This window comes from Mustelus asterias, chromosome 12 (assembly GCF_964213995.1).
Source record: "Mustelus asterias chromosome 12, sMusAst1.hap1.1, whole genome shotgun sequence".
NCBI classification, from domain to species: Eukaryota; Metazoa; Chordata; class Chondrichthyes; order Carcharhiniformes; family Triakidae; genus Mustelus; species Mustelus asterias.
The window spans coordinates 103,713,209-103,731,312 of NC_135812.1; the positions used below are offsets into that span (position 1 = coordinate 103,713,209).

Consider the following 18,104-nt stretch of genomic DNA (forward strand, 5'->3'; position numbering starts at 1 on the left):
GTTAATAGCTGAGGAACGAGCATTGATCCTTGTGACACTCCAATATTCACTGCCTTCCAACTTGAAAAAGCCCTGTTTATGCCCAGTCAGTGTTTTTAATCCGTTGATCAAACCTTTATTCATGCTAATATATTACCCCCAATTCCTTATTTTGCCGACTAACCTTTGGTACGCCAACTTATCAAATGCATTTTGGAAATCCAGGAATACCACATCTACTGGTTTCCCTTTATCTACCCTATTACATTCTTTAAAATCCAATTAATTTGTCAAGCAGCATTTCCCTTTAGTAAAACCAAGTTGACTTGTAATCATATTATGCTTTTCTCATAATAGATTTCAGCACTTTCCCAACAACTGATGTTCGGCTAACTGGCCTGTAGTTCAATGTTTTATCTTTCCTTCCTTTCTTGAAAACTGGCGTAATGTTTGCCAACTCCCAATCTAGTGGGACCATTCCTGAGTCCAAGAAATTTAGGAAAATCATAGCCTGCATATTCACCATATCTGCAGCTACCTCTTTTAGAACTCTAGGGTGTAGGCCTTCAGTTCCTGTGTATTTTTCAGATTTTAGTCCTTAAATTCCTCCAGTACTTTATCTCTTCTGGAATTAATTTCCCTAATTTCCTCACTCTATTTAGCCTCTAGGTTATCATCTATTTCTGGTATCCACTGTGAAGAGAGACACATTGTGTGTGATCTTTCTGGCCTGCTGCGCCGGTTGATTGGTACAGCGAGATGAGAGGATAGTGTGCAAGGCTGAAAATCCAGTTTGCATCCTGATGCTGAACGCCATCCTCCCGACCCTGTTCTGCCGGTGGGTTGGGAAGTCAATTTAAATTTTAATGTCATGACTAGCATGACATTAATGGGGCCGCTATGGTTGTTTCCGGCCTCCCGGAATATTTCCGTCATCATTCATGGTCCCCACCATCGGGGACCAGATGCGATGGCCATATCGGGGGATTGGAGGCCATTGAAGCTCCCGCCTGGTCGGGGAGATGCCAGACAGTGCCCATCGGGCATCGCCAGCCTGGCAGTGCCCACCAGGCACCATAGAAATGCCAGGCCAGTGCCAAGGGGATGGGGCCTCAGTGTGGGTGGGGCAATGACAGGGGTGGGAAGCAAAGAGGGGGAGCTCTGCGGGGAGGCGGAGGCAAAGTGGTGAGCTTTGGGGAGGGGGGATTGCAAAGGGGGATTGATCGGGACCCGGGGGGTGATCGGCAAAGAGGGATCAGCAAAGTGGAGGAGTGGTGGGGAGGATGATCAGCAAAAAGGGGGTGTGGATGATCAGCAAAAAGGGGGTGTGTGAGCCAGGGAGGCATGCGGCAGGTTGATCAGCAAAGGACAGGGAGGGTGGGTCACAGAAGGGGTCATGATGGGGGACTCATCGGGCGGGTTCTGATGACCCGATGTTGGCGACTTGTGTTGCTATGGGGGGATTATACTGCCTCTGATGATGGAGGGGGGTATGGGTTGGCAGGTGATCTCCCAGTGCACCTGTGTAATGGCGCCGCCTACCAACGTGAATCTCCAGGCTGCCAAATATATTGACAGAGTGTGGGAATATTGTATCTCGCTGAACAAAATGGAATTTTCAGACTTAAATGACACTTATTTTGGGAAGATTGTGCCCATAATGTTTATTCAATGTCTTCACCATTTCTTCATTCATCAGGATCATTTTTCTTGTCTTTGCTTCTAAGGAGCCAATGTTTTCTTGAGCAGCTTTCTTCCTTTTTATATACTTAGAAAACTCTTGCAATCTGTTTTTCTACTTCTCACATTCAACTTTTCCCTTTTTATCAACTTTCAGCAACTTTTTGGTGGCCCTATGCGGCTTTCTAAAACAGTTCTAATTCTCAGACTTGCTAACTGTTTTTGCAACATTGTAAGCCTCTTCTTTTCATCTCGTACTGTTCTTAACTTCCTGAGTGAGCCATGGGTGGGCTTTTCTTGCTGAGCTTTTGTTCTTCAATGGAATCCGACCACCCACGGACTGCAACGACCTCCGAATCCCCTGGCGTGGCCATCAGGCCTGGTCTCCACTGGTAGAGACTAGCAGTGATTTATGCTGGTGTGAGGTCATGCCAGTGAGGAGGGAAGAGTCTAAGAGAGCGTAAGATGCCGTCCCGGATGCGCTACTAGGACTGAAATTAAGTCAATCCAATTCAAATCGGCTTTGTGCCCTTTTTAGGAGTGAATGGATTTTTGGCCTCACACGTAATCTTAATGGCTCGCTGCACCAGTAAGATCGCACACCAGATCTTTTCTCATAAATGTCCTTCATGTCATTCTTTTGTATAATGGCACCTCTATCTACTTTGCCATCCTGTCTATCTTTCTGAAATATCATGTACCCTGGAATGTTTATTTCCCAACCTTGATCATACCACCCAGTCCCAACCCCCACCCTATCCCCTTGATCATACCACAATCCTGCCCAGGTCCTATTCCCGTAACCCCACACATTTATCCTGCTAATTCTCCTAAACTATAGGGCAGCGTGGTGGCACAGTGGTTAGCACTGCTGCCTCACAGCGCCAGGGACCCGGGTTCAATTCCAGCCTTGGGTCACTGTCTGTGTGGAGTTTGCACATTCTCCCCGTGTCTGCGTGGATTTCCTCCGGGTGCTCCGGTTTCCTCCCACATTTCAAAGATGTGCGGGTTAGGTTGATTGGCCATGCTAAATTGACCCTAGAGTCAGGGGGATTAGCAGGGTAAATATGTGGGGTTACTGGAATAGGACCTGGGTGGGATTGTGGTTGGTGTAGACTCGATGGGCCGAATGGCCTTCTGCACTTTAGGGATTTTATGATTCAAATGAGGAAGGATATGCTGGCACTGGAGGGGGTGCAGAGGAGATTCACACGGCTGATTCCGAAGTTGAGAGGATTGGCTTATGAGGAGAGACTGAGTAGATTGGGACTATACTCATTGGAATTTAGAAAAATGAATGGGGGATCTTATAGAAACATATAAAATTATGAAGGGAATAGATAAGATAGAAGCAGGGAGGTTGTTTCCACTGGCGGGTGAAACCAGAACTAGGGGGCATAGCCTCAAAATAAGGGGGAGCAGATTTAGGACTGAGTTGAGGAGAAACTACTTCACCCAAAGGGTTGTGAATCTGTGGAATGCCCTGCCCAATGAAGCAGTTGAGGCTACTTCGTTGAATGTTTTTAAGGCAAAGATAGATAGATAGATTTTTGAACAGTAAAGGAATTATGGGTAATGGTGAGTGGGCAGGTAAGTGGAGCTGAGTCCACAAAAAGATCTTATTGAATGGCGGAGCAGGCTTGAGGAGTCAAATGGCCTATTCCTGCTCCTAGTTCTTATAGCGATTGGTTCTAAATAGTTTATCGCTACCTCATTGAAGATGATTTATGCATCAGATAAATCTTTCATTTCAAATTTTACATCTATTCCATGCAATGAATTTATTTGCTAATTTAAATTTTGGTTAAACTCACTGTCCTTTCCTGTCGCACTCTGCTTGCCCTTATCTGCATTACTATACTGTTCCCATACCTCGATCCTTTTGTTTGGATTTTTAAGTTTCCTTTCACCCTCTCCCTCTCCCCGCCCTCTGTTTTCTCCAATTTTCAAATGCTCTCCAGGCAATGTTTGGGAAACGTTAACTAGGTTTCTCTCTGCACAGAAGCTGCCAGACATGCTGAGTACTTCCTGCACTTGCTGTTTGATTTTGGGTTTCCAGCATCCGGAGTATTTTACTTTTACTTTATTAAGGAAGATGAAGTTTACTTGTGCTCCTCAGGTAGAAATATGACATACAGGTATTTAAAATTGATTCTGTTGATGTCATGTAAATAACCTCACTCTTCAAGGAAACATCTTCTGCTACATTGCATAGTAAAAATCAAATATTAAGTAATTGCGCTAAATCTTACCTGTGATTGTGTATGGATAATAATTCCATGCCTTTTCAGTGACGTAAAAGATCCTTGGAACCACTGCCCTAGCCCAGCTAGGAAGTTTGCTGTAAATGAAGCAAGAATAGTTGGAAAAATGAATATGAATAGAATATATTTCAAAGACCCAAAATCAAAAACATCCAACTAACTAGCATTGAGAAACATATAAAGAGGATAAGCTCATGGAATTATTGCAGGCACAACCTGCATAAGTATCCCTCTCTATATGATCCATTGTTATTATTTTGCATTTCCTCCTATTGTCTGGACATTTCAGCACTGACTCCGCAACTCACACTGAAAGCACTGCTGATGCTCAGATTCATCACTGTTCGTTGTAATGCCCTCACTGATGATGCACAATGGGTCAAATTTTAGAATCTTACACCACACGGGAAGCTGTTGTTCATTAGATGGCCATTTCAAATATATTCAATTAGTCCTATTCTATTATTTCCCCACAGTTCTGCAAATTTTCCTTTAAATTTGAATAACTTCCTTGAGTTAATAAAGCTTACAACCGTTCAAATTTATAATTTGCCACTGTAGAGAGACTGGATCGACTGGGCTTGTACTCACTGGAGTTTAGAAGAATGACAGGGGATCTCATAGAAACATATGAAATCCTGATGGGACTGGATAGGCTAGATGCAGGGAAGAATGTTCCCGATGTTGAAGAAGCCTAGGACTAGAAGTCACATTCTGAGAATGAGGGGTAAGCCATTCAGGACTGAGATAAGGAAGAACTTATTCACTCAGAGTTGTGAACCTATGGAATTCTCTACTACAGAAAGCTGTTGGGGCCAGTTCATTAGATATGTTCAAGAGGGAGCATGGGGTATGGAGAGAAAGCAGGAGTGGGACACTGGAAGTGCATGATCAGCCATGATCATATTGAATGGTGATGCAGGCTCAAAGGGCTGAATGGCCTGCTCCCGTGCCTATTTTCAATGTTTCTATGTAGTTTTATTAATGTATCTTTGGTTCAAATTATCATGGAGAAATGCATTGTGCGCAGAATCATCACATAACCAACTGTAACTGATTCAGTGTAGCAGCTCGCGGTGCAGAAACACCAAAGAAAATTGTAGGAACAAGATTAGATAAATAATCAATTCATGTATAGGAGATAGGGAGATCTTGACTTCTAATTAAAAAATACATTCAACTGGAAGATTGATTTCAATTTGCTTCGACAAAAAATAATCTGAGGGGAATAAAACAATTTAGATTATCTTTCAAACTCCCACTCTCTGCTGAGTTAGCCAACCACTGGAGTGAGAATGTAATGATTCTGTCTTCAGCATCCCAGATTAGGGAAAAACAGGGTCAGGGTTCAATTAAGAAATGAAAAGACAATGGAAAAAAAAGCAGAAGGGTTTGAAAGTTTTACAGTATTCAGTACACTGCAATAATCTTTCATTTCTTTGTTCTCGGAAATGTCTTTGATTTCATGCATTAGAACAAAGTCTGCATTGTCAAGAATTGAGCCAAAGGAAAATATTCACTACTTACAGAGTAGAGGTTGTGAACTTCCTTTTGATTTCTTTTAGCACAATAATAAATATTATTGACTACTTATAGTGATAGAAATGTGTCAGTTACAGAAATATTAGTCAATGTGGATTGAGGCACTATGGTAACTAACCCAATCTTATCAGCAAGTGGTACTGAGCTGTTTGAAACTGTCCTGGTCCTGGCGGGGTCAGCACGGAGAGAATTTTCATCACTTAGTTTGTACATCAAGCCACTTATTATGCAGACTTATGTTTATTTACCGGGCAAGCTGCTACCTATTCTTCAATAATTAAAATGAAGAAAGCTAATGGAAAGGGTACTCAGGAACCAGGACTACAAACGTGAGATTAAGGTCATGTTTACTGGGCAGGAGCGACCCCTGTGCTCCTATATGCATTGCAGGGTCTGACAATCTATCTCAACACTGGAGAAATATCACCAATGCTGCCTCATCAAAATTCTCAAATTTGTTGGCAGGTTATGCAGTCTAATGTTAAGTTCATCTTCCAAGCCAACATTTTCAGCATTGAAGTGCTAATCACCTAAAAACCAGCTTCACTGGTGGATCACTTTGTTTGCATGCATGACACCAGGCTCGCAAAATAACTGCCCCATTCTGAACATTTGTGCGGCAAAAGACTCACAGGAAAAGCTTCAGGGATGTTCTCAAAGCATCCCTGAAGAATTCTAAAATCCAATTAATGGGAATCCCTGGCCCCCAATATAAAGGTACTGAGCACTGAAATAACACTTTTCAGTGACTTAGATAAATGGAGGACAAATCCAGGTAGCGGATGGAACTCACAAGCCATTGACTCAGCGGGGGAAACGTTATGAGAATTTGTCAAAATGACAGCTCCTCGAGAAAATTGGTATGAAACTCTTCAGCTCTCTCCAGATCTTGACACTTTGAAGGCCCCCCCCCTCCAAAGCCCTGTGCCTGGGGGTACTGCCAGGGCACTGCCAAGCATGTCCATCTCCCCTGGGGGCTATATTGACCTTTGTGCCCCCGGAGGGATCAGCCGACAGGTTTGTTGGGTAATGCTGTTGAGAGCTTTGCCAACGTGATGCCATGTTGGCGAGCTGTGAAAATTGAGTGAGGGGGAATAATTTGGCGATGGGAGGGTGTATTACGATATTTAAATTTACTGAAAATATTGTGGGGGGGTTGGGAATCAGAGATCACGATCTCCATTGCAGGGTTATGAAGTTAGTGTTTGTAAAATTATTTTTAAAATTTAAAAATGCTAAGAGTTGTAAAATTTCATGGATCTGTTAAAAAAGATAGTTTTTTTTCTGGACTGAAGAGATGCAAGTGCAAACAGTACACAGATTGAAACATTGTATTGTGAGGCTAGGCAGTTGCGCTGCCAAGACAATAGGTTGTTTTTGAATTTTAACCAACTAGGCATTTGAATAACAGCAGCCCATCAGATTTGAATTTGATGTTTTCGTAACCTGTAAACCAATCCTATTGTGGGGATTTTGATATGTCATCAGGGGCATAACAGCTAGCTCCCAGCTCCAGAAGGCCAGACTGCAACATCCACAGCTCAGATAAGTCATTACATTCTCACTCCAGTGATTAAAGATTCTATTTTTTTGTTAATAAGTGGGAATTGGATTTATCTAAACAGCATTTTTATTCGGTTTGTTAATATTTTAGTTAACCTGTTCACTGTTAGTTAGATAAATAGTGTTACTTGTTGCTTTTCCAGAGAGTCTCAGGTCGTTATTTTGATTTAACCACTAAAAGGTGCAGATATTACCCCTTCTCTCACACTCTTTAACATATTATGAAGCGAGGTACTTCTCTTTGAGTGGTTGAGCGTTAGTTCTCAGAGAGGAGATCAACCTCCCCCTTCATTACAGCAGGATTTGCGATTTCTAGTTTTTGCCCAATTGTGAGCCAGTGATCTCATGCATGGACAGTGCTGGCTCAAGATCCCGCCCCATTGACCTGCCCCTTCAAACCCCACATCTAGTAGAGTCTGTGGATTGCACATTGGACTCATTAGCCATACAGAGCCAGATTGCAAGCAAGAAATCCTCAATCCTGAGGGACTGCCTAAGAATAAACACCCATAGATTTTGCAGGGATCCTAAAGGTAACCTTCTGGTCAAGGGAAGAGAAATATTGCATTTATATAGGTTACAGAATTGTGCAAGTGCTGGCATATGAAGATGAATCATGGAAATAATGTGTTACAGAAGAACGGCACAGTCAACTGAATGAATGCTGTGCAAAGAATGAGAAAAAAAGCGAAGGGATAATGTACCACGGTCCAAGTCACTATGTCACTATTCACAACCTGCCAAAGCCATTTAGATGCAATGAGAAGTGTACAGTGAATTTCCTCCTGTATAGGAATTGGTAGAACTGTTTTATTCTGAAAATGATCCCTAAGGCTTCTTTCTTTATTTGTACATAATTGCTTTTGGCCTTATCCAAGATCCTGGACGTGAAGGCTATTGGCTTCTCTTCACCTGTCGGCATTATGTGGGAAACCACTAACCTCATAAGATGATGTGTCACATGCCAATTGCAGAGGTAAATTTGATTAGAATGTGTCACTTCCACTTTCTATTTTGTAAATTGTGCAAGGGTTTTAGGTTAGGAGCCATATTAGGGACAAACCTTCAATATTAGGCTTTAGAAAGATCAAAGTTGGTTGACATTTTGAGGTGCGGGTGTCTACATAATATATAAATGCAATATTTCTCTTCCCTTCCCTTTAGGATCCCTGCAAAATCTATGGGTGTTTATTCTTAGGTTTATCCTCAGGATTGAGGATTTCTTGCTTGCAATCTGGCTCTGTATGGCTAATGAGTCCACAGTCTACAGTAAAGACTTGGACTTTTGAAGGCGACTTATGCAGTTCCTTGGTGTTGATGACATGATCCAGATATTGAACTGCAGATTGGAAGAATTCACATTTGTCTTTCTGAATCCATAATCTTTAAATCTCTGGAATGTGGCATCTAGGTTATGCAGATGTTATTCTTCATTCTTCCCAGTAACCAAGATGTCATCCAGGTAACACTGGACTCCATCTAATCTGCTTGAAATTTGGTCTGTTGCTTGTTGGAACTATACTGATGTGGAAGTGATGTCATAGAATCATACAGCGCAGAAGTCGTCCTTCGGCCCATCGAATCCGCACCGACACATTAGAAATGCCTGAACTCCCACCAGACCCCATCTGCCAGCACTTGGTCCATAGCCCTGAATGTTATGATGTGCCAAGTGCTCATCCAGATATTTTTTAAAGGATGTGAGGCAACCCGCCTCTACCATCCTCCCAGGCAGTGCATTCCAGGCTGTCACCACCCTCTGTGTAAAAAAGTTTTTCTTCACATCCCCCCAAATCTCCTGCCCTCACCTCAAACCCATGTCCCCCCGTGACTGACCCTTCAACTAAGGGAAACAGCTGCTCCTTATCCACTCTGTCCATGTCTCTCACAAACTTGTACACCTCGGTCAGGTGGCCCCCTCAGTCTTCTCTGCCCCAATGAAAACAACCCAAGCCTATGCAACCTCTTTTTTTTAATTCATTCATGGGACATGGGCGTCGCTGGCTGGCCAGCATTTATTGCCCATCCCTAGTTGCCCTTGAGAAGATGGTGGTGAGCTGCCTTCTTGAATCGCTGCAGTCCATGTTCTGTGGGTTGACCCACAATGCCGTTAGGGAGAGAATTCCAGGATTTTGACCCAGCAACTGTGAAGGAATAGCGATATATTTCCAAGTCAGAATGGTGAGTGGCTTGAAGGGGAACTTGCAGGTGGTGGTGTTCCCATTTATCTGCTGCCCTGGTCCTTCTAGATGGAAGTGGTTGTGAGTTTGGAAGGTGCTGTCTAAGGATCTTTGATGAATTGCTGCAGTGCATCTTGTAGATAGTACACACTGCTGCTATTGAGCATCAGTGATGGAGGGATTGAATGTTTGTAGATGTGGTGTAGAAGTGGGCTGCTTTGTCCTGAATGGTGTCAAGCTTCTTGAGTGTTGTTGGAGCTGCACCCATCCAGACGTGGGGAATATTCCATCACACTCCTGACTTGTGCCTTGTAGATGGTGGACAGGCTCAGGGGAGTCAGGAGGTGAGTTACTCGCCACAGTATTCCTAGCTTCTGACTTGCTCTTGTAGCCACTGTGTTTATGTGGCGAATTCAGCTGAGTTTCTGGTCAATGGTAACCCCAAGGATGTTGACAGTGGGGATTCAGTGATGGTTACACCATTGAATGTTAAGGGGTGGTTACACCATTGAATGTCAAAGGGCGGTGGTTAGACTGTCTCTTATTGGTGATGGTCATTGCCTGACATTTGTGTGGGGCAAATGTTATTTGCCACTTGTCAGCCCAAGCCTGGGTATTGTCCAGATCTTGTTGCATTTGGACATGGACTGCTTCAGTATCCGAGGACTCACAGATGGTGCTGAACATTGTGCAATCATCGGCAAACATCCCCACTTCTGACCTTATGATGGAGGGAAGGTCATTGATAAAGCAGCTGAAGATTGTTGGGTCTAGCCCTGAGGGACTCCTGCAGAGATGTCGTGGAGCTGAGATGACTGACCATCCACAACCACAACCATCTTCCTATGTACCAGATATGACTCCAACCAGCGGAGAGTTTGCCCCCGATGCTCATTGATTCCAGTTTTGCTAGGGCTCCTTGACGTCACACTCAGTCAATTGTGGCCTTGATGTCAAGGGCTGTCACTCTCACCTCACCTCTGGAATTCAGCTCTTTTGTCCATGTTTGAACCAAGGCTGTAATGAGGTCAGGAGCTCAGTGACCCTGGCGAAACCCAAACTGGGCATCACTGAGCAGGCTATTGGTGCTGCTTGATATCACTGTTGATAACCCCTTCCATCACTTTACTGATGATCGAGAGTAGACTGAAAGGGTGGTAATTGGCCAGGTTGGATTTGACCTGCTTTTTGTGTACAGGACATACCTGGGCAATTTTTCACCTTGTTGGGTAGAAGCCAGTGTTGTAATTGTACTGGAAGAGCTTGGTTAGGGGAGCTGTAAGTTCTGGAGCACAAGTCTTCAGTACTATTGCTGAAATGTTATCAGGGCCCATTGCCTTTGCAGTATCCATTGCCTCCAATTGTTTCTTGATATCACATTGAGTGAATCAAATTGGCTGGAGACTGTCATCTGAGATGCTGGGGACCACTGGAGGAGGCCAAGGTGAATCATTCACTCGGCACTTCTGGCTGAAGATTGCTGCAAATACTTCAGCCTTATCTTGCACTGATGTGCTGGGCTCCTCCATCATTGGGGATATTTGTGGAGCCTCCTCCTCCAGTGAGTTGTTTAATTGTCCACCACCATTCTCGGCTGGATGTGGAAAGACTGCAGAGCTTAGATCTGATCCGTTGGTTGTGGGATCGCTTAGCTCTGACTATCACTTGCTGCTTTTGCCATTTGGCATGCAAGTAGTTCTGTTTCGTAGCTTCACCAGGTTGACACCTCATTTTTAGTTATGCCTGGTGCTGTTCCTGGCATGCCCTCCTGCACTCTCCATTGAACCAGGGTTGATCCCCTGGCTTGATGGTAGTGGTTGAGTGGAGGATATGCCGGGCCATAAGGTTGCAGATTGTGCTGGAATACAATTCCGCTGCAAGTACAGCGCCTCATGGATGCCCAGTCTTGAGTTGCTGGATCGGTTCGAAGTCTGTCCCATTTAGCACGGTGATAATGCCACACAACACGATGGAGGTTATTCTCAATGTGAAGGTGGGACTTCGTCTCCACAAGGACTGTGCAGTGGTCAGTCTTACTGATAGTGTCATGGACAGATGCATCTGCAGCTGGCAGATTGGTAAGGATGAGATCAAGTATGATATTTCCTCTTGTTGGTTCCTTCACCACCTGCTGCAGACCGAGTCTAGCAGTTAGATCCTTTAAGACCCGACCAGCTTGATTAGTATTGCTGCTGCCGAGCCACTCTTGGTGATGGACTTTGAAATCCCCCATCCAGAGTACATTTTGCGGCCTTACCACCCTCAATACTTCCTCCAAGTGTTGCTCAATATGGACGAATACTGATTCATCAGCCGAAAGAGGTACATGCTAACCAGTAAGAGGTTTCTTTGCCCATGTTTAACCTGAAGCCAGGGGATTTCAGAGTCTGGAGTCAATGTTAAGGAGTCCCAGGGCAACTCCCTCCCAACTGAATACCACTGTGCCACTACTTCTGCTGGGTCTGTCCTGCCGGTGGGACAGGACATATCCAGGGATGGTAATAGTGGTGTCTGGGGTGTTATCTGTAAGGTATGATTCCGTGAGAATGACTATGTCAGGCCGTTGCTTGACTAGTCTGTGAGACAGCTCTCCCAATTTTGGCACTAGCCCTAGATGTTAGTAAGGAGGACTTTGCAGGGTCAACAGGGCTGTTTGTTTTGCCGTTATCTTTTCCGGTGCCAAGGTTGATGCCGGGTGGTCCATCCAGTTTCATTTCTTTGTAGTGATTGTTACAACTGAGTGGCTTGCTAGGCCATTTCAGAGGACAGTTAAGAGTCAACCACATTGTTGTGGCTCTGGAGTCACATGTAGGCCAGACCAGGTAAGGATGGCAGATTTTCTTCCCTAAAGGACATTAGTGAACCAGGTGGGTTTTTCTGACAATCGAACAATGGTTTCATGGTCATCAGTAGATTCTTAATTCCAGATATTTTTTATTGAATTCAAATTCCACTGTCTGCCATGGCGGGATTCGAACCCGGGTCCCCAGAATATTATCTGGGTTTCTGGATTAATAGTCGGGTGATAATATCACTAGGCCATTGCCTCCCACTACTTAAATGTCATAGCTTAAATGTTCCATCTCAGGCAGCATTCTGGTGAAACTCCTCTGCACCCTCTCCAGTGCAATCACATCCTTCCGATAATGTGGCGACCAGAACTGCACATAGTTCTCCATCTGTGGCCTCACCAAAGTTCTATACAACTCTAACGTGACTTCCCTGCTTTTGTAGTCTATGCCTCGATTGATAAAGGCAAGTGTCCCATATGCCTTGTTCACCACCCTACTAACATGCCCTTCTGCTTTCAGAGATCTGTGGACAGAACTTTCTAGTGTCCTCTCAGTGGTTGGCATGCCTTATGAGGATAGGCTGAGGGAGCTCGGTCTTTTCTCCTTGGAGAGACGAAGGATGAGAGGTGACCTGATAGAGGTGTACAAGATGTTGAGAGGTATAGATCGGGTGGATTCTCGGAGGCTTTTTCCCAGGGCTGAAATGGCTGCTACGAGAGGAGACAGGTTTAAGGTGCTGGGGAGTAGGTACAGAGGAGATGTCAGGGGTAAGTGTTTCACTCAGAGGGTGGTGGGTGAGTGGAATCGGCTGCCGTCAGTGGTGGTGGAGGCAAACTCGATAGGGTCTTTTAAGAGACTTCTGGATGAATACATGGGACTTAATAGGATTGAGGGTTATCGGTAAGCCTATATATAAGCCGAGGTAGGTAGGGACATGACCGGCGCAACTTGTGGGCCGAAGGGCCTGTTTGTGCTGTATTTTTTCTATGTTCTACCATTCATTGAGTACTTTCAAATTACTCCTTCAAAGTGTATCACCTCACACTTTTCAGGGTTAAATTTCATCTGCCATTTATCTGCCCATTTGAGCATTCCCAAGACACTACACCTCACTGTTAACCACCTGTCCAATCTTTGTGTCTTTTGCAAACTTACTAATCCTACCCCCCCAACACAGTCATCTATGTCATTTATATAAATGACGAATAATAGGGGACCCAACACAGATCCTGGGCGGCACGGTGGCACAGTAGTTAGCTCTGCTGCCTCACAGCACCAGATGCCCGGGTTCGATTACCGGCTTGGGTCAATGTCTGTGTGGAGTTTGCACGTTCTCCCCATGTCTGCGTGGGTTTCCTGCGGGTGCTCCGGTTTCCTCCCAAGGCCATCCCCACACCCCCACCTCTTGCCTTCAAACAACCACACAACCTCAAACAGACCATTGTCCGCAGCAAACTACCCAGCCTTCAGGAGAACAGTGACCACGACACCACACAACCCTGCCACAGCAACCTCTGCAAGACGTGCTGGATCATCGACACGGATGCCATTATCTCAGATGAGAACACCATCCACCAGGTACATGGTACATACTCTTGCAACTCGGCCAACTTTGTCTACCTGATACGCTGCAGGAAAGGATGTCCCGAGGCATGGTACATTGGGAAGACCATGCAGACGCTACGACAATGGATGAATGAACACCACTCGACAATCACCAGGCAAGAGTGTTCTCTTCCTGTTGGGGAACACTTCAGTGGTCACGGGCATTCGGCCTCTGATCTTCGGGTAAGAGTTCTCCAAGGCAGCCTTCACGACACATGACAGCGCAGAGTCACTGAGCAGAGACTGATAGCCAAGTTCCGCACACATGAGGACGGCCTCAACTGGAATCTTGGGTTCATGTCACACTATCTGTAACCCCCATGACTTGCCTGGGCTTGCAAAATCTCACTAACTGTCCTGGCTGGAGACAATACACATCTCTTTAACCTGTGTTTAACCCTCTCTCCACTCACATCGTCTGTACCTTTAAGACTTGATTACCTGTAAAGACTCGCATTCCAACCATTATTTTGTAAATTGAGTTTGTGTCTTTATATGCCCTGTTTGTGAACAGAACTCCCACTTACCTGACGAAGGAGCAGTGCTCCGAAAGCTAGTGGCTTTTGCTACCAAATAAACCTGTTGGACTTTAACTTGGTGTTGTGAGACTTCTTACTGTGTTTACCCCAGTCCAACACCGGCATCTCCACATCACATCTCCCTCATGGCCAGGGAGAAATTGAAAATTTGGGACAGAACCCCTGCAATCTCCTCCTTTGCCTCCCACAGCAGCCTAGGGCACAATTCATCTGGACCTGCTGCTGTCAGAGTTTTGAATGGACATACTCTGCATTGAGTTGATCTTTCTCTACACCCTAGATATGACTGTAACACTACATTCTGCACCCTCTCGTTTCATAGAATCCTACAGTGCAGAAAGAGGCCATTCGGCCCATCGAGTCTGCACCAACCACAATCCCACCCAGGCCCTATCCACATATCCCTACATATTTACCCACTAACCCCTCTAACCTATGCATCCCGAGACACTAAGGGGCAATTTAGAATGGCCAATTAACCTAGCCCGCACATCTTTGGACTGTGGGAGGAAACCAGAGCACCCGGAGGAAACCCACGCAGACACGGGGAGAATGTGCAAACTCCACACAGACAGTGACCCGAGCCGGTATTCGAACCCAGGTCCCTGGAGCTGTGAAGCAGCAGTGCTAACCACTGTGCTACCGGGTCGCCCCGCAAGAAACAATACTTTTCACTGTATGTTAATACATGTGGCAATAATAAATCAAATCAAATCAAACCTGCAGATTTATCCACTTTTAAGGCTGCCGGCACCTCCAGTATCTTGTCCTTCCCTATGTCAATTTGCTCAAGAACCTCACAGTCTCTCTCCCTGAATTCCATACCATCATCCTCATTCTCCTGGGTGAAGACGGATGTGAAGTATTAATTCAACACTCTATCAATGTCCTCTGCCTCCACCCACAATTGCCCCCTTGGTCCTTTATGGGCCCTAATCTTTCCCTGGTTATCCTCTTCCCATTGATATACCTATAGAATATCTTGGGATTTTCCCTACTTTTGCCAAACAGTAATCTGTTGTATCAAAATAACCCTTTGTGTATCACAATTGTCAGAAGTTGAATCCTGATTCATATTCATTTGAAGATATGCTTAAGTTAGGCCAATTTTAGTGAAGTGTTGGCCTCCAGCCATCCCAGCGAATAGGTCATCAATCAGGGGTTGAGGGTACTGCTCTACACACACCACAGGATTGATAGCAACTTTAAAATCACCACAGATGCGTACAGATCCGTCTTTTTTCATCATAGGTACGATTGGCATGGCCCAATCACTCATATTAAGAGGTTCAAGGACTCCCGTTCTGACCAACCATTCTAATCCTACCTCTATCATAGGTCTAATTGCTTATGGCACTAACCTAGCCTGTAAGCATCTTGCCTGACGTTCTCCCTGGATCTTCAGCTTTACTGATATATCCTTCCTGCTTTCTGGCTCACCGTTGAAGAAAATGGCATGATGCTTCAAGAATTTGGGTAGGCCTGATTTGGAATCTGACATGAAATTTACCTCGGTCCAATTTGATCTTTTCTAGCCAAGTTCTTCCTGTACGTGCTGGATAGTCTCCTTTAACTATGTGCAAGGTCCAATCTGTTGTTGGTCCATTTAATTACATCAATATGGCTCCTCAACAGAACCTCTTCTCCAGTGTAAATTTTTAACACTATCTTCATGGGTTTTAGGGAAATATGTCTGAGCTTTTCTGGATAGATAGTCCCCGGCACCAGCAAGACTATTGCTCATTGTCCACTTCCATCTTCACCAGCTGACCATCCAGTAATAGAATGACCCAGTAATGGTTTGTTGCACCAGCAACAGTCAGAACATTTAATAATAGTTCATTTTACAAACTGTGAATCGAGTTCCTTCTCACCACCTTTTTGTACCACATGGTTTTTCCGTGATTCAGCTTGCCATTTGATTTATTTGGCGCTTGCCGAATGAGTAATAAATGCTCGCTCAGCCAGAGACATCTACATCCTGTGAATGAATTTTTAAAAAATCTCCAGGATTGTCCATATCATAAAACCACTCAATAAATTTGTTCATTGTCAGAAATTATATACTGTACCATTTACACTGTACAAAATAAGTAGCACACATATTCATAACTTAACTACTGAAAAAATAAATGAACTCAGCTGACTGAAATAAGATTATTTATTATTTAACTCATTAGAATTGTTCCTTCCCTCCCACATTAGCTGTCCCTAAATAATTATTGATGCTGAAAGCTGAAGACTCCCTTGGCTATTCAAGTGGAAAAGGCAACATTTTTCTTTTATGGGAAGTGAGCGTCTGGCAAGGCCTGCATTTGTTGCCCATCCCTAATTGCCCTTTGACTGAGTGGCTTGCTCATCCATATCAATCACATTGCTACAGGTCTGCAGTCCAGACCACGTAATGATGACTGAACTTTCCTAAAGAACATTAGTGAACCAGATGGGCTTTATGGCCATTGGCAATGTTTTTATGGTCAGCATTACTTTAATTTCCAGATTAATTTTTTGAATTTAAATTCCCACCAACTGCCATGGTGGGATTTGAACCCATGTCCCCGAGATAATTCATCTAGGCCTCTGGGTTACTAGTCCTGTGACATTATACTAAGCCACTGTCTCCCCCATGAGAATTACACAGCATTACCTTGAGATTGGGTTCAGTGACAAAAAGAGTTTGTATATTAGAGTCTGTATAAGATAAGCCAGGAATGTATTTTTGTTACAGCTTGCTTCAGTACTTTAAAACTACCAGGGAGGCCATCCAATGCCAATTACCAATGGGCAAGTACTGGGCAGCGCAACAAACGCTCTATTATTGATATTTCAAAATTGCACAGAGGTCCTACTGCTACCCTAAGACTTTGATTTGCATGTGTTAATGAGATTCCCACTTGTTTCTAATGGGTGCCTGTGCTCCCCATTACAACGCTCCAACCAAAATGGTGACAAGTCAGAGGCTTGCAGTGATGGTGCTTCAAGATTTTCATTGCTACTTTAATTATAGAGCTGTGAGAATGAAAACCAGGATTTACAGTTTAATATACGCAACTTATGAACGGCCAGAAGTATCACCAGGAATATAAAATTGTCAACCTTATTTGATTTTCAACAGTTTCCCTTTTGAAATGTTTACTGATGTGAAGCAGCCAATAGATGAGTCTGAATAATGGGTAATCATCAAACTAACATTTGAGGAACCAGGGAATTATTGGAAAATGCCTTAAAATTGTAGCTTCACTTATAATCACCCAACAATCTATCCCTGGCCCTCGCTTATTTCTCATCTACTTGCTGTCGCTCAGAGACATCATCCGAAAATCCAGTGTCAGTTTCCACATATATGTTTTCCTCATCACCAGCTGTCGCAACCTCTCCACTGTCTCTAAATTGCCCGACATCTATCATCAACATGATACAACACAGAAGCAGGGCATTCGACAATTGTGCTTGCACCAGTAGTGGATAACCAAAGCCATTATCTTTGGTGCCTGTCAGAATCTCTGTAACCCAGCCATGGACTCCACTCCTTTTAGAGTGATGGTGTCATAGAGTTTTACAGCATCGAAAGAGGCCCCATTGGTCCATTGTGTCTGCACTAGCCATCAAGCACCTATTTATTTGAATTCCATTTTCCAGCACTTTGTCCGTTTCCTTGTGGGTAACTATTTTAGATTGAACCAGACTATTTGAAACCTTGATGTCATAATTTGACACTGAAATTAGATCACAAACGCATATTGTCACAAACCCAGCTGATGTTAACTGTGAGGGTGTCCCAACCTGGAAATACTGAATTGTGGTGGTTGCAGAGTTTGTCTACAGGAACAGGTGCCACGTGTGATACCCTGAGAACAGTAACCGGCCCAGTCATAGTAAAATACTTATTAAAGACTATTTATTACAATAAAGAAAAGATGTAAATATACGAACAGGACTATAATAATCTAAAACATTTAT

At 44.1% G+C, this 18,104-nt stretch overlaps 1 protein-coding gene across 2 annotated transcripts in view; it reads right to left on the reverse strand.

Moving 5' to 3' along the window:
- Positions 1-18,104, reverse strand: part of pitpnc1a (phosphatidylinositol transfer protein cytoplasmic 1a) — a 293,791-nt gene that overhangs the window by 89,939 nt on the left and 185,748 nt on the right. For both annotated transcript variants that reach the window (XM_078225784.1, XM_078225785.1), the window contains one exon: positions 3,912-4,000. In XM_078225784.1, coding sequence (XP_078081910.1) covers positions 3,912-4,000 — 89 coding nt within the window. The remainder of the gene's footprint in view (positions 1-3,911; positions 4,001-18,104) is intronic.